Source organism: Macaca thibetana, chromosome 14, assembly GCF_024542745.1.
Source record: "Macaca thibetana thibetana isolate TM-01 chromosome 14, ASM2454274v1, whole genome shotgun sequence".
In the NCBI taxonomy this organism is placed as follows: Eukaryota; Metazoa; Chordata; class Mammalia; order Primates; family Cercopithecidae; genus Macaca; species Macaca thibetana.
In genome coordinates, this window is record NC_065591.1 from 112,539,492 (window position 1) to 112,562,235 (window position 22,744).

Below are 22,744 nucleotides of genomic sequence, written 5' to 3' on the forward strand. Positions count from 1 at the left end.
GTAGAGCAGGAGATCTGATTTTTAGCTTTAGTTCCTCAACATGTCTGCCGTGTGTCCTTGAGTTGGGGCAGCCTATGGATGCCTTTGTCTGGCTCAGGCAGCTCTGAAGTGCCAGACAATAAGGAGGCAATTTTTCTGGACTTCAGAATACTCATCTGTGAAGTGGGAATAGTACTATTTTACTCTAATCTCCTAGAATAGCATGAGATACAAATGAGACACATGTGTGAATGTGCTTTGTAAACTATAAAACAGGACTTCGTGTATTTTAAAATTATTTTTAATTTTGGTAAAATACACATAAAACTACTGTTTTAACCAATTTTTAGTGTACAGTTCAGCAGTGTTAACTACATTCACATTGCTGTGCAACCGTCACCACCATCTGTCTCCAGAACTCTTTTTGTCTTGCAAAACTGAAATTCTGTATTTATTAAACAATAACTCTCCTCTCAGCTCCTGGCAACAACCTTGATACCTCATATAGTGAAATCATACAGTGTTTGTCTTTTTATGTCTGTCTTATTTCACTTAGCATAACGTTTACAAAGTTCATCCTTGTAGTATGTGTCAGAGTTTCCTTCCTTTGTGAGGCTGAATCGTATTCCGTTGTATGTATGTGTTTTGTCGACCCATTCATTTGTGGCTGGACACGTGGGTTGCTTTCACCTTTTGGCTGTTGTGAATAAGGTTGCTGTGAACATGGGTGTACAAATATCAGTTTGAGTCCCCACTTTCAATTATTTTAGATATATACCCACAAGTGGTATTGCTGAATCATATGGTAATTCTATTTCTAATTTTTTGAGGACTTAACATTATCCATTTTTTTGTGTGTGGTTTTTTTATTTGTTTGTTTTTGTTTTTTTTTTTGAGATGAAGTCTCACTCTGTTGCCCAGGCTGGAGTGCATGGAGTCCAGTGGTGTGATCTCAGCTCACTGCAAGCTCCGCCTCCTGGATTCGTGCCATTCTCCTGCCTCAGCCTCCCGAGTAGCTGGGACTATAGGCACCTGCCACCACACCTGGCGAATTTTTTGTATTTTTAGTAGAGACGGGGTTTCATTGTGTTGGCCAGGATGGTATCCATCTCCTGACCTCATGATCCGCTCGCCTCGGCCTCCCAAAGTGCTGGGATTGCAGGCGTGAGCCACCGCGCCCTGCCCGGTCTGTGTCTTCACAAGCCCTCTAGGTGACTCTGATGGGCGCTCAAGTTGGTGCAGAGGATGCACCAAGCGGATGAAGCTGGCAGTGAGTGGGGTTGGTCTCTGGAAGCCTAGAATCAGCTTCAGGACTTTGGGCTAGGTTTAGAACCCTCCGGTGACTGTTCTTCACACCTGGAATAAGACAGATTCTCGCCATGGCCCTTGAGACCATGTGACAACCTGTGTGTCCCTGCTCCCTGTGCCTCCCTGCGTTCTTCCCCTCACACGCGCCACTCCAGCTGCTGAACGCCGGTGGCTGCCAAGCTCCCTCTTTGCTCCTCCAACTTGGCATGTTCTTCCTCTCTCTCCCATGGCTTCTTCCTCCTGATTCAGGTTGCAGCTCAGGTGGCACCTTGTTAGCGACATCCCTTCCCTGACCACCCCCCATCATTCTCTCATACTTCCTTATTTTTTTTCCTTATTTTTTGTAGCGGTTTTTTGCTACCTGAAATTATCCTGCTTTTATTTCCTTACATGGGCACTGTCTGCCTCCTCAGCTAGAGCATAAGGTCCTTGAGTCTGGGTCTCTTTCCCGTCCACCAGTCTTTTTCCGATGCTTGGAACCAAGCCTGGCACCTAGTAGGTAGCCAGTATGACTGGTTCTTTTTGTTTGTTTGTTTGTTTTGAGAGGAAGTCTTGCTCTGTCGCCCAGGCGGGAGTGCAGTGGCCGGATCTCAGCTCACTCCAAGCTCCGCCTCCCGGGTTCATGCCATTCTCCTGCCTCAGCCTCCCGAGTAGCTGGGACTACAGGCGCCCGCCACCATGCCTGGCTAATTTTTTGTATTTTTAGTAGAGACGGGGTTTCACCGTGTTAGCCAGGATGGTCTTGATTTCCTGACCTCGTGATCCACCTGCCTCAGCCTCCCAATGTGCTGGAATTACAGACGTGAGCCACCGCGCCCAGCTGCCAGTATGACTTTTTTACTTAGTGGACACTGGGATGCTCTGAAGTGGTTCTGAATAGTGAAGCAGCCCCATCAAAAGGTGCCTTCTGCAGGCATTCCTCCTATGACTGTGTGTAGGGGGTGCTGGAGCATTAGGGCTCTGAAATGAGGTAAACTGGGGGCACCAACAGTTGTGATGTGAAAAGGGTCCACGCCAGTGGTTCTAAGCTGGGGACAATTTCTCCCCCTCTCCCTCCTCCAGTGGACATTTGGCAGTATCTGGAGGCATTGTTAGTTGTCACAACTGGGGAGGGTGCTACTGGCATCTACTGCATCCTCACAAGCCAGGAGGGCAGGTTTCTGCCTTCCAAAGAGTGCATGAGGCCTCTTTATAAGGGCCTTGATCACACTCATGAGGGCGGAGCCCTTGTGGCCTAACTACCTCTTAAAATCCCCACTGCTTAATACCATCACACTGGGGACACCTGAAATTTGAAAAGAGACACGTTCAAACCATTGCCCCAGCGATGCTGCTAGACTCCCTACAACGCACAGAGCAACTCCCACCACAAATAATTACCCAGCCCCACATCAATAGTGCTGAATATTTCCAAGTTGTCAGAGTACGATTGTGTCCCTCTCTGTGCCTACGGTGTGACTTTAAATCTCTTTGGCAACAGAGTGGGAAGACCCTGAGAACAGGAGTTCCTCTGAGAATGTGCGTGCATCAAACTCTGTTTCTGACTTTGTTTTCTGCTTGGCGCTGCCTCCTGCTCTGTCTTGCTAATCCTGTATTTCTGTTCTCCCCCTTTCTTGCCTTCCTCCTCTTCTCTCCTGCCTTCCTCTTTCCTTCCTTCTTGCCTTCCCCGTTCCCTTCCCTCTTGTCTTTTTCCTCTTCTTCCTTTCTCCCTCTGCTCCCTCTCCCTTTGTCTCTCTAACAGCCCATTATGAAGATTTGAAGTTTAGTAGGTTTATGGTCTCGGTCCTTAATTTTTAGAGTGGGTAATTGCGTGGGCTCTGCTAAATGAAATTTACTAGCTCTTCCCTTCCGTGGCATATGGCATCGGAATGGGACTGCTTTTTATCCCCTGCGGTGAGTGATATTTCTTCCCCCTCGTCCCCCTATGCATTTTGAATATTCTGACAACAGCCAACTAAGCATCTCTTTCAGGCAACAGCTCTCAAGGAAATTCATCCAGACAGCGTACGTTTACCCAGAAAAGAAGACCAAGGCAGGTTAGTTTCAAGGAAACAGGCAGTTTAGTGTCCAGGAAAAATACGATGCATAATATGGGATTTTGAGGGAGGACAGACCTGAGAGGTGTTTGTTTTGCAAAGTGCTTGAAAGGATGTTTGAGACTTCTGCAGACAACTAAGGAGGCAGTGTGTTAGGGAGGTCCCAGCCTCAGGGAGGCTGAGGGGATGGGGAGCGAGGCAGGGTTCACACCCACATCCTAGACGTGACCTCCACCAGGAGGCACTCCCCAGCGTGTAGAACAGTGACTTGATATTAATACATATCTCTTCCCTTTCACCTTAGGAAAAGGGAAACAGACAAATGACAGATTACCTGCGTATTATTTGAAGGAATGATCACAGGAATATTTTGCTCTTGCCCCGGGGTGGGGCCCTAGCTTGGACTCAGAGCCCCCGTGTCCTCCTGAATAAAAAATACTCCCTTCCCTGTTCTGGCTCCTTCCCTGGGGGATGATGACAATGAATAAAAATACCCATCACTTGCGCTTTGATCTCCTGGGAAAAGAGACAGATAACTCCAAGGTGGAAACCATCAAAGTAATGGCCCTCCAGATTTTTCTACCCATATTCTTGCAAAGAACTCAAAGCCATTCTAATCTGTCATTTCCTTCTGCTTGCGCTTTTCCTTGGTGTGGTCAGACCTCTGGCTCCCATGGTACTTGTCAGTTTTGATCGGAGGCCACAGGGTCCTGTGTTATAGACTCTAGCGGGTATGATGCTCATTTATTCACAGCTTTGGCTAAAATGTAGAGATAAGACCCTCAGTGGTGCTATGGCTTAGGGTCGCCCTGTCTAGAATCAGGGAGGTGACATGATATAATGGTGATATAACATGATGGAGATTGACAGGTGGGTCAGAAGACAGCATGGAGTGATCTTGGTCCAGGGGTGAGTGGATTCTTGAGATGGTACCCTCCAGCTGCCCCGCTGAGCTCAAGTTTCAGAGTCTGCCAGGAACCTAGTTTGTGATCTCCACCCTCCCTCCCCTGCCCCATCACTGTCTCCCCAGTTCTTCCATGAGTCTTTGAGAGCAGGGGCCAGAACTGCTTCATGTCTTCATGTCTTGTGTTCTCAACAGCATCTATCCCACTTGTGCCTGGCGTAAGGTCGGCGCTCAGTAAATGCAAGTCAAATTGAATTATCCCAGACAATGAAGCTGATCTGGGCTGGGTCTCCCCCGGAGGTAACAGGCAGACCTTGCCTGGTGTCTCTGTCTGCACTAGACCCATTAAGGCTCCCAGCAGCCCCCATCACTCCCGTCCCTTCTGCCTTCATTCCCGCTCTGTCCCATAAGTCGTCCAGAATGCTGTCACTGGCAGGCCATTAGACAAGACAAATGGGCAACTCCAGCCCACTGTTCCTTTCCTCCAGCCTGGCTGTGTGTGCAGTGAGCCATGAGACTGGATATCCCGGGCACCGAACTGCCACAGTCATGCATCTGGGCTGGCCAGAGCTGGCTGGTTGAGCTTGCCCAAATGTAGCTGAGGGCTCTCCATGACTGCTTTCAAAAGAGAACACATGAGGACTGTCTTCCTACCCAAAAGAAAACCTACAGGGAGGTGAGCCGGTCCACAGAGAGCAAGGAACTGTTTAAGGAGGCTAACTGGGAATATCAAATCAGGTATCCAGAGACCTTACAAAGTGGCCATATACATAGGGCACTAACTGCAGATAGAATTGCTGGTGATGCCAGGGACTTTATTCATACACTTTGTTTCAGGAGTCATGTTCTTTAGCTAATTGTGGGAGTGTGAAAGGTGAAGGGATAGGCTAAAAGGTGAACCTTGTGAAAGTCCAACAGCTCATATCAGGGTCAAGTGCTTAACGTGCCTAACATTTGCCTGGCTCTGCTGAGTTGTATGGGGGATACAGGATAAGAGGAGACTCTGTTCCTGCACTTGGGGTGTTTCCGGTTTAGACAGCAGTCCCGCAGCACAGGGAAATGGTTCTCTGCAGCGCCTGGGCAGCTTGGTTCTGTGCACGCCTTTGCATCTCCATGCGCATCCTCCCGGCGGCTCTGTGCTCATCCCCAGCTCACCTGCCCTCCCGGCCCTTTTGGCACACACAGAGCCGCCACTCAGCGGGGATGCCAAGCCCATCACACTTCATCTGCCCTGTCAGAGTGCTTCCTTCCAACCCATCTCCAGAGCAACTGCTTACTCCAGAGCGGCAGCTGCATTTCCCTCACTCCCCAGTGCAGCCTTCAAACATTTCCCCCATTCTTGCCTGGTCCAAGTCCTCCCCCGCCTTGTGCCTGCTGTTCTCATGTAGGGCTCCCAGCCTTCCTCTCACCGCTGCCTTGCTCTGGCCTCATGATCCTAGTGCCCAAAGGGCCATCCCACTTGTGCCATTGCCTTGGGGATCCTCGGCTGCCTCCCGTCTGATGGCCTTCTCTCCCACTCCACGTGACCATCACAGCTGCACTCCGAGTCATGGCAGCCCTAGATCCTCTGCTTCTGAAACCATACATGTCCGAATCCCACAGTCTGAAAACAGCATCTTACCCAGTCTCACCGTCACATTCCCCTGCTCCCGCTCTTCCGTGAATCCTGGTATCCACATATTCCACACATATGCAGCCTTTCCTTGCTGCTGGGGCTAACCCATTGGACAGCTTTTTCTGGGTGTTACTCCCTTTCCTGTCCAGTGGAAAAGGCCCAGCCCATCACCCCTGCCAGGTCCCGATAGCACCTTCACTCATTAGTCCCCAGTCCTGCCCACCCACCTGATCACCTTCTACTCTTAGTTGTGACATCTGCCTGCCTTGCTTCTGGCTGTGCCCTGAGGCTGCTTTCAGAAACACACCAACATCTCTTCATTTCAAGTGGGTCCAAACAGAAATGCATTTGCATATCAGAGCAGCTATTCCAAGCCCTCCCCTGAAGCCACTTTCCTTATCTTTGTCAGTCTTGCTAGTGGAAGATGAAGATGAGACCTTTCCTCTTTTCAGAGAAAATAGAAGCCATCCAGCTCAGCCTCTCTCAACACCCCCCACCCGAAGCAAATATTTATTTACAGCTGTATCTGTCAGCATCAGTTAGACCTGCACTACCCAGTGTCGTAGCCATTAGTATTGAGCCCCTGGAACCTGGCTCATCTGGATGGAGATGTGCTCTAAATATAAAATGCACACTGGATTTTGAAGTTCTGGTATGAAAACAAGGATACAAAATACACAAATGATTTTTATATTGACTAGATATTAAAATCATGGTATTTGACTGGGTACAATGGCTCATGCCTGTCATCCCAGCACTTTGGGAGGCCAAGATGGGAGGATTGCTTGAGGCCAGGAGTTCAAAACCAACCTAGGCAACATAGTAGGACTTTTTTTTTTTTTTTTTACACACACACACACACACACACACACACAAAATACAAAAATTAGCCTGGCATGGTGGTGCTCACATGTGGTCCCAGCTGCACAGGGCTGAGACAGCAGGATTGCTTGAGCCCGGGAGGCCAAGGCTGCAGTGAGCCGAGATCACACCACTGCACTCCAGCCTGGGCAGCAGAGCGAGACCCTGTCTCAAAAAAACAAAGTCAGAAACAAAACATAGTGTTTGTGTAATTTGGTTAAGGAAAATATTAAAATTAATTTTTTAATTTCACCTATTTCTTTTGATGTTATTTTATTTTTTGAGACAGAGCCTGGCTGTGTCACCCAGGAGTGCAGTGGCGCCATCTCCACTCACTGCAAGCTCCGCCTCCTGGGTTTACGCCATTCTCCTGCCTCAGCCTCCTGTGTAGCTGGGACTACAGGCGCCCGCCACTGCACCCGGCTAATTTTTTTTGTATTTTTAGTAGAGACGGGGTTTCACTGTGTTAGCCAGGATGGTCTCGATCTCCTGACCTCGTGATCCACCTGTCTCAGCCTCCCAAAGTGCTGGGATTACAGGCTTGAGCCACCGAGCCCGGCCCTATATTTCTTTTCTTTCCTTTTTTTTTTTTCTTGAGACGGAGTCTCACTCTGTTGCCAGGCTAGAGTGCCGTGGCACAATCTCAGCTCCCTGCCACCTCTGCCTCCCAGGTTCAAGCGATTCTCCTGCCTCAGCCTCCCTAGTAGCTGAGACTACAGGTGCGCACCACCACGCCCAACTAATTTTCTTTTTCTTTTTGTGTATTTTTAATAGAGACAGGGTTTCACCATGCTGGCCAGGATGGTCTCAATCTCCTGACCTCGTGATCCGCCCACCTCAGCCTCCCAAAGTGCTGGGATTACAGGCATGAGCCACCATGTCCAGCTGCCTTGCATTATATTTCTATGGCTCAGCTCTAAGTGGGAATATAGGCTGAGCCATGAAAACAAAGGGACCTGAAAATGCAGTAGCTCCAAAATCAAAGTGTTTTTCTCTCACACATAAACCTGGAGGTAAATAGTAGTGGTCCAAGGATGGAGGGTGGCGGGCGGCACTGCCATCAGCAGCACGTGGTCTCTATATGTTCTTGCTGTCATTACCAGCCAGCAAAAAAGGCCGGGAACATCCAGGGCAAGGAGATGAACTGGATGTTCCGGTCACTTTACTTCCATTTGCTAGTCCAGGTTTAGCCCATGGCCTCCTGAGTTCAGGGAGGCTGGTAAGTGTGGTCTGAGCTAGGTGGCCGTGTGTCTGTGTCAAACATAGGGTGACATATGATTAAAAGGAAAAAAAGGAGAAGGCACCCATGAAGGGGGAGCTGTCCCTTCTCTCACCTCAGATGAGCCTGTGCGTGTGTTCCAGGCTCCCTCCAGCTGCCTTTTTGCAGGGCTTGCTTCAGAAAGTGCTCCTTTCTTCTGACTTTCTCTTTCCCTTCCCACTGGCTCCTCTTCTGGGCCCTTCTCGTCTTAATTTAAACACCCTTCTTTGGAGGGTGTGCTTCCCTCCGCCGATTGTCCTAATTACGCCCCCTCCCTTCCCAGACCGGCTACTTGGTTCTCTCCATTCACTTCTCAGCCGCTCCTCCACCTGCTACCATCTAAATGCTGCCTAACCTCTCCCCTGGAGGTGCTCTTGCTAAAGTCCGCGGTGACCTCCTAGTTGCCCAGCCCTGTGGAGAATGCTCAGTCCTTGTTTTGTCTGACTTCTCTTCTCCTTAGATCCTCTGATGTAACCATTGCTTCTCAGTCTCTTTCCCTACACTCGCCCAAATGTTGAGTGTCCAGAGTTTTAGCCTGGTTCTTCCTCTCCGAGAGAGGAGAGGAAGGTGTCATTATCACCCTGACCCTGGGGACTCCTGGGTCTCCGTGTCTCCAGCCTGGATCATTATCTGGAGAGCCAGACCAGTAACTTTTTCTGTTACTAAACAGTGCGCCCCAAACTTAATAAATACCACACCAAAATCATCATCTTTGCCCTTCTCCAAAAACAAAAAAGAAAAATCTTCCTCTCTATCCCCCTGCATTCTTTATCTTGGTCACTGATGTCACCATCTAAATTGTCAGTGAAGCCAAGAGCCCTCTTACCTCCCCCCAAGCCCCACTGAGTTTGATTCTGCCGGATTTATCTCACTAGAATCTGCCTCTTCTCTCTGATCCTCTTTCCCTGCCCCACTCAGTACCTGTCTCATTTCTCTTTCCCAGACTATTGATCTTCCCAACTCGTATTTCAGTTCTCACTCCAGTGTATCTTTGAGAGTGATTGCCCTAAAATGCAAATTTTATGATGTCATCGCCTGTCGGAAGCCCTCCTCTTGTCCCTCGGCACCTTCTGGACCTTCGGGGCTCCATCCCAGTTCTCCAGCGAGACACACAGGTTCTTCATGCCCTGGCTCTTTTCTTCCCATCTGGCTTCCCTGCCAGGTGCTCAGGCCCCTCCCACTGGCTGAGCCAGTCACCCCACACTGGAACATGCTTTGCTTCCTTGCTTCCCTGGGAAGCTCACTCCCCTCCTTCAAGGCTGACTCTTGCGTGAAACCTGGCAGGTAGTAGTCACTTAACACATGTGCGTTAGATAAATGTGTGAGGCCTTCCCTAAAACTTGCCCCACCGCCTGGAGTTTGGTTTCCCTTTATCTGAGCTTCCTTAGAATTTTGCGATTCTCTCTATGGAATCGCTTCATTGTACAGTAAAGTCTGGCTCTGTCCCCTGACCCCAGGATGCCTTCCAGAGTCAAATGACCCCATCTTAGTCACCTGTGATTTCCCAGCACCTGAACACCTGGTTCATGGTGGAAACATCTTAAGATTTTGTCATATCACTTACCATATCGGGTTGTGGCTATTTGCTTGTGTGACCATGTCCTTCTCTGGACACTTTGAAAGCAGAGATACATTTTATCCTTCTCTGCATACATAGTGCCTTGCTTAAGATAGGTGTTTAATAGGTATTTGAGGAATTAATAAAGAAAGGAATGATTGAATGAGTGAATGCATTACCCATGTCAATTAGAAAGCAAAATATTAAGTACTAAATGAATCGTGCACACAATAAGTGCTTTGTAGGATTTGAGGAGGGTGAAAGTGTGGGCTGGCGCAGTTCAATGCTTACCTGGGGCACGGTGGGAATGGGGTATGAGAATGAGGGTTATTAGGTAGGATTTGGACATGGGTTTTAAAAAACAGCTGAGAACTTTCCAGGAAGAGACCACCTGAACAAAAAAAACAGGGCAGAGCAACATGGTGTATTCAGTGTTCAGCAAGGACAATCTAGATGTAGCTAAGTGGTCATAGAATTCAGTAGAAGGTGAGTCTGCAAAGGCATGTTGGGGCCAGACTGTGGAGGGCCTGAGGGCCAGGCAGGTGCCTCTGCAGTGGAGAGTAGCTAAGTTGGTGCAAGAGAGACTGGAGGCAGAAGACAGTGTAGACGTATTACAAAAGAAAGCGAGGAGTGGCGGCAGTGGGAACAGAACGGGGGCAGTGGGTGGGAGGCAGATACCTCAGCAGTCTTTAGTGGGTGAGCAGATGGAGGGGCTGTAGGGACAGGGAGAGTGCAAGGCAGCTCCCCCAGGGATTTGCATGAGACCAACTGGTGCTATGAAGTGAAACTGGGAAGCCAGAAAGAGCCCCCGATTCAATAAAAAGATAATGAGTTACATTTGGGATGCAGAATTTGGACATTTGGACATTTCTTATTAGTAGCCAGAAAAAGGAGTCTGATGTGTAGATGAGAAATTGGGGGTAGAGATAGAGATTTTGGAGTTATCTGCATAGGGCTGATAGTTGAAAATTAGTAAGTTTCTTAAGGGAGAAATTCCACAATGAAGAGTGGCCTGTGGACTAAATCCAGGGTGTAAAACTGGGGGACAATTACATAGTGTCTAGCATTACATAGGAGAGGAAGGGGAGCGAGGGAAGAGGTTGGGGCATATGAGAGTTCTGGTTCTTCCATATCCATGTCAGCAATTGGTATGGTCAAGCTTTTTAATTTCAGCCATTCTAATAGATGTGTAGTAATAGATCATTATGGTTTTAATTTGCATTTCCTCAGTGACTAATAACGTTGGACATATTTTCACATGCTTACTTGCCACCTATACAACTTCTTTGGTGAAATGTCTATTCAAATCTTCTGCCCAGTTTAAAAATTAGATTGTTTTGTTATTATTGAGCTTTGAAAGTTCTTTACATATTCTGGATACAAGTCCTTTATCCAGCATGTGCTTTGCATATAATATTTTCTCCCCACCTATGGCTTGTCTTTTATTCCGATCTTTTGAAGAGCATACATTCTAAATTTTGATGATGTCTGCTTTACCAATTTTTTAATTTTATGCATTGTGCTTTTGGTGTCATATCTAAGAAATCTTTGCCTAACTCAAGATCAAAAAGGTTTTCTTCTAGTAGTTTTATGGTTTTAGGTTTTACTGTTATGTCTATGGTTCATTATTTTTGTTAATTTTTGCATATAGCATGAGTAAGGATTGGGATTTCTTTTTTCTTTAACATATGGATATCCAAATGTTCCAGCAAAATTTGTGTAAAGACTTTTTTCCCCACCGTACCTTTGTTAAAATCAGTTTTCCACAAATGTACAGGTCAAAGTAGTAATTATGAAGGTAGGAATAGAAGTTGGCATAGAATCCCTCAAAAGCCAAGACAAGTTTGGCTCAAACATTCATGAAGTTCTCCTGTTGTCAAGCAAGGTCAATGCACTGGGGATAGGAAGAATTAAACCCTGGCAGTTGAAAACTAGATCAATGATGGGCGTACATTATAGGATACATGGGTTTCTATGAAAACACATTGTTGTGCACTTGCTCAGCCTCTGTGTTCAGGGAAGGCTTCCTGAAGGTGGGGATGTCTGAGCCGAGATAGTCAGTGAGCAAAGATGAGAGTGCAGAAGGAGGAGTGAGCAAAGGTGTGCAGGCATGCAGCAGCATCGTGTGTGTGTGTGTGTCTGTGTGTGTCTGTGTGTAACGGGTGCTATGAGTAGTTCACTGTTTCTAGAAGGTAGACAGGGATGAGCAGGGAAGCACAATATAAGGTTTGACAAAGAGTCAATTCAGATCTTGTGTGCCGTGCCAAGGAATTCCATTTATTTTGAGGATGGAAGCTTTTAAAGCAGGGCTTTACACTTCAAAGTGCACACTCTGGCAGCTATGAGAGGGTGTGGTTGAGGAGCGCCAGGTGGTGGTCGTGCCAGCCTGGGGGCAGGAAAACCAGATAAGAGTTAAGAGGTTGCAGTTAAGTCGTTGAGATGAAAGGACCAAAGTAGGGTGGTGGTGGTGTTAAGACTAGAAAGAAGTGGACTGGTTTGAGAAATTTTCAGGAAGTACAACCAGAAGCAATTGGAGACTGGTTATTGGGAGGTGAGGAACTGGGTGAAGGCACGATGCCTGGGTAGCTTGTGTTGCTATTAACTAAATGTAGGAATGTAACAGGAAGAATGTAGGAGGGAAGAGGTGGGTTTACTTTGGGTCTTCATAAGTTTGAGATGCTCTTCGGACACGTTCATGGAGATGTCACCAGGCTGTTGAATATAAGTAAAACATACCCATGGAGGCGGCTGTGAAATAGATCCATCGGGAAGCTCCTGGGAGGACGGCAAGAGGAGGCCTCTGCAAAGACCTTGGATGCACCATTGTTTAAAGGGGAGGCAGAAGAACATACCTGGAGGGAACAGTTAGAGCAGTGGGAGAACCCTAGGAGAGTAGTTTCATGGAAGCCAAGGAGGATGATTAAATGAGGTAACATATATGCTGTTCTTAGGACAGCACCTGGCAGGTTGTAAGTTGTATTGCCAGCTAGTGATATAATTAGACACAGAATCAAAAGTTCACCAGTTTTGCAAAAATGAATGTTGATATTGACTTGGCAGGTGCAGTTTGGGTGGAGTGGTGGGGACGGAAGGCACAGTGCAGTAGCATGGGGTGAAGTCAGCAAATGTTGAGTAGTCATTTGAGAAGCCTGGCTTGCATTGAAAGTGACAGAGAAGGGAGAGCCAGAGGGCACAGCTGGTCAGGGTGGTCAGGGGAGGGTCTGCATAGGAGGGGCGGGCCTTGACTGTTAGCACAGGGGAACCAGCTGGCCTGGGGGAAAGACTGAAGAAAAAGAAGGAAGCCTGGTGAGGCAGAGTCCCAGGGGAGAGGAAGGCAGGATGTGGGGAGTCTTTTTTTTTTTTTTTTTTTTTTTTTTTTTGAGACGGAGTCTCGCTCTGTCGCCCAGGCTGGAGTGCAGTGGCTGGATCTCAGCTCACTGCAAGCTCCTCCTCCCGGGTTCACGCCATTCTCCTGCCTCAGCCTCCTGAGTAGCTGGGACTACAGGTGCCCGCCACCTCGCCCGGCTAGTTTTTTGTATTTTTTAGTAGAGACGGGGTTTCACCGTTTTAACCAGGCTGGTCTCAAACTCCTGACCTGGTGATCCACCCGTCTCGGCCTCCCAAAGTGCTGGGATTACAGGCTTGAGCCACCGCGCCCGGCCGGATGTGGGGAGTCTTGAGCCCTCGTTACCTGAGCTTGTTGGGAAGGTGTGGGGCACAAAGTCAACCAACTCACTGAGAGTGGCCTCAGTTTAACCACTGTGTGAGCTGAGAGCCAGGGGCTGAGAGCAGGGTGATGGTTGGAGGTGAAGGGTGGTGTTAGGGGTCGGAGCCCAGCAATGGTTACAGGTGAAAGGTGGTATTAGGAGCTGAGAGCAGGGCAATGGTTGGAGGTGAAGGGCAGTGTTAGGGGTCAGAACCCAGCAGTGGTTACAGGTGAAGGGCGTTGTTAGGGCCTGAGAGCAGGGTGATGGTTGGAGGTAAAGGGCTGTGTTAGGGGTGAGAGCCCAGCAGTGGTTACAGGTGAAGGGCGGTGTTAGGGTAAATGGTTTGAGAGGAAGGGCAGTGTTAGGGACTGAGAGCTGGGAAATGTTTAGAGGTAAGGGGAGATGTTGGGGCTGAGAGCTGGGCGGTGGTTGGGAGGGGAAGGTCAGTGTTAGGGCTGAGAACTGGGTGATGGTTGGAAGAGAAGGGTAGTGTTAGGGGCTGAGAGCCGGGCGATAGTTAGAGGTGAGGGGAGATGTTAGGGCTGAGAGCCGGGTGATGGTTGGGTGAGAAGAGCAGTGTTAGGGCTGAGAGCCGGGTGATGGCTAGAGGCGAGGGGAGGTGTTAGGGTTGAGAGCCAGGTGATGGCTAGAGGTGACTGGAGGTGTTAGGGCTGAGAGCAGGGCAATGGTTGGAGGGGAAGGGCAGTGTTAGGGCTGAGAGCCAGGTGGTGGTTAGAGGTGACTGGAGTTGTTAGGGCTGAGAGCAGGGCAATGGTTGGAGGGGAAGGGCGGTGTTAGGAACTAAGAGCTGGGTGATCGTTAGAGGTGAGGGGAGGTGTTAGGGCTGAGAGCCGGGTGATGGTTGTGGGGGAAGGGTGGTGTTAGGGCTGAGAGCCGAGTGATGGTTAGAGGTGACTGGAGGTGTTAGGGCTTAGAGCAGGGCGATGGTTGGAAAGGAAGGGCAGTGTTAGGGCTGAGAGCCGGGTGATGGTTACAGGTGGCTGGAGGTGTTAGGGCTGAGAGCCGGGTGATGGTTGTGGGGGAAGGGCAGTGTTAGGGCTGAGAGCCGGGTGATGGTTAGAGGTGACTGGAGGTGTTAGGGCTGAGAGCAGGGCGATGGTTGGCTGGGAAGGGCGGTGTTAGGAACTAAGAGCTGGGTGATGGTTAGAGGTAAAGGTCGGTTTTAGGGGCTATGTTGTCTCTTCTCCGGAATTTCTATATTGAAGCCCTAACCCCTAAGACATCAGAATGTGACTCTATTTGGTGTTGAGGTAAGAAAGTTACAATGAGGTTGTTAGGTTTGGCCCTAATTCAGTTTGACTTCTGTCTACATGAAGAGGAGCTCGGCACACAGGCAGGCACAGAGGGAAGAAAGACCACGAGCAGGTGCAGGGAGAAGGCGCCATCCGCACACCAAGGAGAGAGGTCTTGGAAGAAACCAGTCCTGCCCACACCTTGATCTTAGACTTCCAGCCTCCAGAATTGTGAGGAAGGGAATTTCTGTTGTTTAAGCCTTCCAGTCTGTGGGGCTTTGTATTGGCAGACCCAGCCGAAGCTAAGGTTCTGTGGTGTGGGAGGAGCTGACTGAGCATGCTCCAAGGCTGGTAGCAGCCCAGCCTGGTGCCCCAGATGGGGACGAAGGTGTGAGTTGGTGGCGGGAGCAGCTGCACAGTGGTGTGATTTCCTCCAGCAAGAGGGATGACCAAGGACAAGGGGCTGAAGAGCGGGACACAGAGGACAGAGGTGCCAGATGAGTGATGGGGTGGGCTGTGGCTGGGCCTCCGAGAGCAAGCAGCCGGGGTCAGCTGGGGAGCAGAGCTAACGCGCTCCCCAAGGTGCAAACCATCACTTTTTCTTGTTAACACAGGGCTCTATCCGGCTGAGCCAAACAGCCACAGGCAGTGTTATAGATACTGCCTATAAAGACTCTCCAGTAAAACCTCTTTATTTTACCCCTTAAAAGGGTAAGAGTTACCGAAGTGCATGGAAATCTTCAGCAGCGAGGCTCTGGAAGAACTGAGGGATTAAGGAGGCTGCTTTTTCAACCTGAGGGGTCACTTCTGGGCTGCTGAGAATTTGTGGAGTGTGAGCCAGCCCCAGTCCAGTTTACCCAGGGAGCAGGAGGAACACAGCCAGCCCTGGGGGACCCTGGAGGCCTCTGGCGGGTCATCCACCCTGTGGACCCCTGTGTGTGGGGGCTGTTGTCAGTCCACTCATTGCCTGACGCTGACTGCACCATCGCCAGGCTCCACGTCTCCTACTGGCTGTAGGGGATGAAAAGACAGGCGGCCTTGAATTTTTCATTCACTCAGCAACCATTCATGAAGGGCCTACTCTGCGTCCAGAATTGTGCGGCTACGGAGATGAATCAGGTGTGGTCCTCACCCTGAAGGAGCTGAAAAGATAGACAAATCAGCATAATGAAAAAGTGGCTTGTGTCTAATGAAGGGTGCAGAGGAATTTCTGTGGGAGTTCAAAGGAAGGGGAAATTAATTTGGGATGGGGAGTTTGGGAAGATTCAAAGGAAAGAGGGATTACTCTGGGTTTTTAAAGTACAGCTGTCTCGGTATCCACTGGGGATTGATTCCAGGACCTCCCTCTGATACTAAAATCGAGGACACTCAAGTCCCTTATGTAAAATGCGTAGTATTTGCATATAACTTATGCACAGCCTCTCATGTACTTTAAATCATCTCCAGAGTACTTCTAATACCTAATACCGTGTAAGTGTTATGCAAATAGTTGCTATACTGTATTTTTACTGGTATTATTTTTATTATTGTACTGTTGTTTCTTACTGTTTTTTTCTGAATATTTTCAATCCATGGTTGTTTGAATCTGCAGATGCAGAACCCACAGATGTGGAGGGTGGATTATACGAGCAGTTGAGGGAACTCACAGGTACCGATAGAAGGATAAATACCCCTCCAAGGCAGTGTGCAAGGAATAGCCTGCTGGAGTGGTAGGAGTTTCTCGGGAAATCCGAGGAGAAAGGGAGCACTGTGGCTAGTGGGTCAGAGGGGGCTTCCTGGAAGAGGTGTCTGAGGGAGAGAAGAGCCCTGGTAGGGAAAGGGAGAACAAAGGACAGGGACAGCGTCGGCAAAGGCATGGAGGAGAGTTAATGGGCCAGTCCAGGACTGTACATGGAGGCTCTGACACCTTGTTGGGGGTAGAGAGGATGCTGTGACCACAGAGGTATGTGGCCAAGACAGGACAGAAGGGGCCTGAGGCCATGCCAGAGACTTAACTGGGACAGCTCTTCAGAGAGTGGGGAGATTCTGAGGACCTTGAGCGGGTCAGCGGCTGTATGCCCTCTTGGGGTCGCCACAGCCACACTGATTAGGGGTGAGCTGGAAGGGGCTGCAGCGGGAGGAGTCCCCTCCAGTGTTGACACAAGCATGTGACAAGAACATGGAGAAGAGTTTTAGGGGTGGAGAACGGCACAATCAAGGGGTTCCCCTTTTCTTGGCATGAGCCTTAGAACTCAGAACTTGGCAGAGGATGAAGTGCTTGGGGCTCCTGGGGAGAAAGACTCCATGGAAACGCAGGGGATCCCAGCTTCCTGGGCATGCTGGAGGCATCTGGAGTCCACCTGGGTTGGAAGAGTCATTGTGCACTGAGGCCTCATGGATGGAAAGAGGGGGAAGCCCCAGGTCTCTGAACGCGTCTCCCCATTTCAGCTCTGCCCTTGCTGTGGCCCCAGATCTCCCAGCCTCACTGTGGTGCGGCGCTTCTCTGCAGGGCAGTCCCCAGGGCTGGAGGATGTGCTGGATCATATTGTTCCTCATTAGGCAGCAGCTGGGACTCGGAGCATCCCAGCCCAACCAGGCAGCCAGGCCTAGGGGACGCAGCGCAGGCCATGAGCATTCGCTGCATATTAAGTCTTCAGCAAGCTGCTGTCCTTCATCCATCTGGTCCCCGCTCCTGGGACTACTAAAGAAGCGTGCTGTTTGGTAACTGCCTGTTGAGGACATGCTTCTCTGGTGTCCCAAGAGAGCCTGAGCCTCCACCTTGTCTTTCATGTCCGCAGCTCTAGAGTCTGAGTACCTGGTGTCATCCTAATTATTACGATCCTCATATGTTTCCTGCCAGCCAACCACTGGTTGGGGCCATTTCCAGCCAGAGCTGAATCACTGTTGAAAACCTAATGAAAAGTGGTCCCTGAATGGCACGGGGGTTGGGAGGTAGAGAGGACAAGATTTTAGATCTTAGTGAGTTGGCAGTGACCTGCAGAATAACTTGGAGCACAGAGTTCTGAATTAGATGCTGTGGGCAGGGAAAGAGGAATGGGGTGAAGAGAGGACCTCATCCTCCCCTTACTATAAGATTCCCACGTTCCCTATTTCCCACCTGCTTATTATCCCTCTATCTCAAGGTGTGTGCAGTGATGCTCTGTGAGCCGACTGTATGCTGTTACATGGCAGACTGGTGTCCAGGCCACCATAGCAAAACACCGCAGACTGGGTGGCTTACACAGCAGAAATGTTACTCAGTGTTCTGGGGGCTGGGAGTCCAAGATCACGGTGTCAGGCAATTCGCTTCCTGATGAGGACCCTCTCCCTGGTTTGCAGATAGCCATCTTGTTCTATCCTCACGTGGCAGAGAGAAAAAGAGAGTGAGCTCTGGTGTCTCTCTCTCTTTTTTTTTTTGGAGATGGAGTCTTGCCCTGTTGTCACCCAGGCTGGAGTGTAGTGGCACAATCTCAGCTCACTGCAACCTCTGCCTCCTAGTTTTCCTGCCTCAGTCTCCCGAGTAGCTGGGATTACAGGTGCCCAACACCACACCTGGCTATTTTTTGTGTTTTTAGTAGAGATGGGGTTTCACCACGTTGGCCAGGATGGTCTCGAACTCCTGACCTCAGGTGATCCACCCGCCTCAGACTCCCAAAGCGCTGGGATTACAGGTGTGAGCCGCTGTGCCAGGCTTTTTTTTTTTTTTTTTTTTTTTTTGAGAAAGAGTCTTACTCTGTTGCCCAGGCTGGAGTGCGGTGGTATGATCCTGTTGGCTTACTGCAGCCTCCGCCTCCTGGATTCAAGTGGTTCTTGTGTCTCACCCTCCCCAGTAGCAGGGATTACAGGCACACATTACCATGCCTGGATAATTTTTTTTGTATTTTTAGTAGAGACGGGATTTCACCATGTTGGCCAGGCTGGTGTTGAACTCCTGACATCAAGTGATCCGCCTGCCTCGGCCTCCCAAAGTTCTGGTACAGGCATGAGGCACTGGTGTCTGTTCTTATAAGGACACTGATCCTATCAGATCAAGGTCCCATCCTGATGACCTTATTTAAACCTTAGTTTTGTCCTACAGACCCTATTTTTTAAGGCAGTAATATTAGGGGTTAGAACTTCAATATATGAATTTGGGGGGACCTGCTGAAGTCCATAGCACACTCTTGAATGTTTACTTTGCCAAAACGAAGTGGGAATAGATGGAACTGCTAGGCTCCAGCGCAGACCCTTTGGTGTGTGCTGCCTCCTGTGGTGCAGGTGTAATTGTGGCCTTTGTACACTGATGAGGCAGAGGCAGGCCCAGCGTGACTCTGAAACATGAACAACTACATCAAAACATTCCCAGTTCCCAGACCTGCAGCGGACATGCTCATTTTCTGAGAGATTATTTTACTACTTTATTTATCTTATTACAAGTGATTGTTAAATAGTTAGTAGGTTGTAGATGGAAACGTTGTAACAGTGAGCTCATTTGGCCCAGAGGGAAGGATAGCTGCCTCCACAGTCTAAACACCGTGTCACTGGGGTGGAGGGAGGACAGGGAGAAGGCAGGAGGGGAAGTTCCCTGAGAGAGTTTTCAGAGGTCCAGGGGCAAGCCTGTTGCTATTGGTGTTTTAGGGTTCCTTTACAGTCTGTAAAAGGAGGCTTCCTTTACAGTCCCTAGAAGGCTCATGCACGCTCCTTAGCGCACCCCTGCTTAGCAGCAAATCCTTGAGTTTTTTTTTTTTAAAAAAGGAAGACAAGCTGTGGCCAGGGTGCAGGGTCTGGAGTCAGACTGACCTGGGCTCATCTCCCTCCTCTGTCATGCTTCAAACCTGTGAGAACGGGCAGATCATGACCTCTCTGACCTCCAACTCCTCGTGTCCAAGTGAAGATAAAACATCTGCCTCACGGAATTGTTACAGAGATTAAGTGAGATAGTGTCCACTAAGTGGTTATGCTGACATTGTAGCTTAATGTAAAGCTCGTGTGTCATGGATCCAGTGTCTGTCTAACTTATGCTGGATGGCACTGCCAGTTCCTGACACTTTAGATGTCTCTTTTCCTTCTTCTACAGCTTGGCTGATTTTTTCCTATTTTTTATATATATATGTTTTGAGGCAGAGTTTTGCTCTTGCTGCCTAGGCTGGAGTGCAGTGGCACAATCTCGGCTTACTGCAACCTCCAGCTCCCGGGTTCAAGAGAGTCTCCTGCCTCAGCCTCCCGAGTAGCTGGGATTACAGACGCCCGCTACCATGCCTGCCTTTTTTTTTTTTTTTTTTTTTTTTTTGCATTTTTAGTAGAGACGGGGTTTCCTCCATGTTGGTCAGGCTGGTCTCGAACTCCCAACCTTATTTGTCTGCCTCAGTCTCCCAAAGTGCTGGGATTACAGGTGTGAGCCACCATGCCCAGCCCCTATGTATTTTTAATAGCAAAACATTTTTTTCCCACATCAACTCTTATGTGGAACCCCACCCCCTAAAATGGATGCAGGTGGAATTGTGATGGTTGGAGCTGGTATGGGGCTGGAGATCCCAGGCAGCCTCCCCTCCACTTCTTGGAGGAACTCAGGGGCCTGCCAGGGAGCACCATTTGAGAAGCATTCCTCTAGGCTGCCCTGCTTCCTTTCTAGTTCCAAGGTTGTCATTCTTTTATGCCACGGTGTGACTGTCTCGGTTTCTACTCTCTCAGTAGCCACCTCAATCTAGTCATGCTTCCCTGAGGTGGGGGTGTGGGGGTGATTTAAATGTTCCCAGGCTCTTCAGTCACATTTATGGTGCTGTGGTCACTTCTACAGGTGACTGATCACCCAGGTGTGCGTGGACTTTGCTAGTTAATTCCCAGAAGTCCACTAGATTGCCTCGGACTTGGGTGTACCTCTGTAGCCCCATGCATGGCCAACATGAGTAAATGACATTTAACTTTTATTATTCAATGAAGTTATGCATGTAAATAAATCCACAAATCAAGGAAAAAATGTTTTGCAATATTCTGTGTCCTGATGTTGGGTTTGTGGGATGGATTATAGTGAGTATGGAGCAATGCACAGAAAGGACATCATAGAACCTGGATCTCTGTGTCCACCAGACATTCAAGGGCCATGTGTCAGTGAAATTTATTTGGCTTGATTCCCTGTGTTGCTTTTCTGAGTTCTCAACCTCTGAAAGATAAGGTTGATATTTCTGTTATTTCTGTTAATATAATGGCTTTATTGAGATATAACTTGCATACCACATAATTCCTTAAAATGTATAATTTAGTGGTTTTTTCATATATTCACAGAGTAGTGCAACCATTATCACAATTTTAGGAACATTTCATCACCCCCAAAAAGAACACCACATGCATTAGCAGACACTCCCCATTTCTCCTAACCCTAGGCAACCACAAATCTTTCTGCCTCTGTGGATTCAGCTCTTCTGTACATTTCATATTCATGGAACTGTCCAATATGTATTTTGTGTGTGTGTGTGGCTTTTTTTACTTAGCCTAATGGTTTGTTTGTTTTTTGAGATGGAGTCTCGCTCTGTCACCCAGGCCGGAGTGAGGTGACACTATCTCAGCTCACTGCAACCTCCACTTCCTGGGTTCAAGTGATTCTCCTACCTCAGCCTCCCGAGTAGCTGGGATTACAGACATCATGCCACCACACCCGGCTAATTTTTGTATTTTTAGTAGAGACAGAGTTTCACCATATTGGCCAGGCTGGTCTCAAACTCCTGACCTCAAGTGATCTGCCCACCTCAGCCTTCCAAAGTGTTGGGATTACAGGCATGAGCCACTGTGTCCAGCCACACTTAGCATAGTGTTTTTAAGGTTCATTCATATTGTAGCATGTATCAGTACCTGCTATTTTTTATCATTGAATAATACTCCATTGTATGGGTAAACCACATTTTATTTATCCATCAATTTATGGACATTTGGGTTTCTTTTTGGCAATTATGAATAATGCTGCTTATATTTGTGTACAAGTTTTTGGTGATCTTCATTTTTGTAACATCTGCATCAAGAGAATTAAGAATCTCTGTAGCTAGATTTATTGAGTGCCTACTGCATGCAAGATACTGTGTTGAGCCCATGCCATATCCTGTAATCTTCACAATAGCCCAAGGCTCTCTCCACTTCCTTAAAAGTGAGGCAACTGAGGTCCCAGAGCTGTGGAGGGCTGGAGCTGGGATTGGACGCCAGTTGTCTGTGATACCATAACACTTATCCTTAACACTGCTCCCAGAAGTTGGGCAACTGTTGGTATTACACCACTGCAGTCATCCACACTGAGTAAGTCACACTGATTAAATCTGTGTGCTGTGCCACTTCCATACATTATCTTAGTGAATCCTCACACCAACCCTGTGAGGTTGTCCTACTCTTTCTAATGTTCAGTGAGGAAAGAGGTTCAGAGAAACTAAGTAGCTCACGTTGGCAGCATGGCCCATCGGTGTCAGAGCCTGGGGAGCCAGCATTCAGCAGTGTCTGGCAGCTGCTCCTTGAGACCACAGCCCTCCCTCACAGACCTGGCATCCTTTAACCCTCTCTCACCTCAGGGAGAGTTTCTCATATGTTCCGAATACCATTTCAAAGGACAGCCACTACCTGCCTCGCTTTGTACAATGCCTGCTTACCTGTGTGCATGGAGACAGGTATCCAAGTATCAGGATGCCTGGACCTGGGGACCTCGTGCAGAGAGGACCCCTAGTGGCCTGCTCTGGTATTACAGGGTTCCTGAGGCATGCATCCACGTTAGAATTCACTGCTGTATACCTGGCTGCAAACCGAGACCCTTCAGCTTGGACAGAATTTGCCCTGGGGGACGGTTCTGAGCATGGCAGGATGGAGAGAGACTTGGGGCGCTGCCTGGAAGAGGAAGGTGGCAGCAGGGGGAGGCTGGAGAAGGAGGAGGGTGACAGTAACGGTGGAGTACCAATTGTCTCCATGTGGTTGCCTGCCCACAGCTGCTATCTTGGACGACCCCATGGAGTGCAGCAGAGGGGAGCGGCTCTCCATCACCCTGGCCAAGAACCGCATCAACCGCGCTCCTGAGAGGCTGGGCAAGGCCAAGGTCGAAGTGGACATCTTTGAGCTTCTCAGAGACAGCGAGTACGAGACTGCAGAAACCAGTACGTAGACTGGGCAGGGCTGCCTCTTCCGTTGCTGAGGGGATGGATGAGCGGTGGTGTGAGCTGCACCCATCAGTCACCAGGCCTCTGAGATACCTGATATCGATATTTCCAGCGGAAGGAGAGGAACTTGAACCAGGAGGTCCTGTGAAGCTCTCAGCCTGGATGAGATTCCCAGGTTTTGTTG

At 48.9% G+C, this 22,744-nt stretch overlaps 1 protein-coding gene across 1 annotated transcript in view; it reads left to right on the plus strand.

Moving 5' to 3' along the window:
- GRIK4 (glutamate ionotropic receptor kainate type subunit 4) overlaps positions 1–22,744 on the plus strand; it is a 363,476-nt gene that overhangs the window by 153,559 nt on the left and 187,173 nt on the right. Inside the window, exon 4 of the mRNA XM_050759371.1 lies at positions 22,393–22,557. Within this exon, the coding sequence (XP_050615328.1) occupies positions 22,393–22,557 (165 nt within the window). The remainder of the gene's footprint in view (positions 1–22,392; positions 22,558–22,744) is intronic.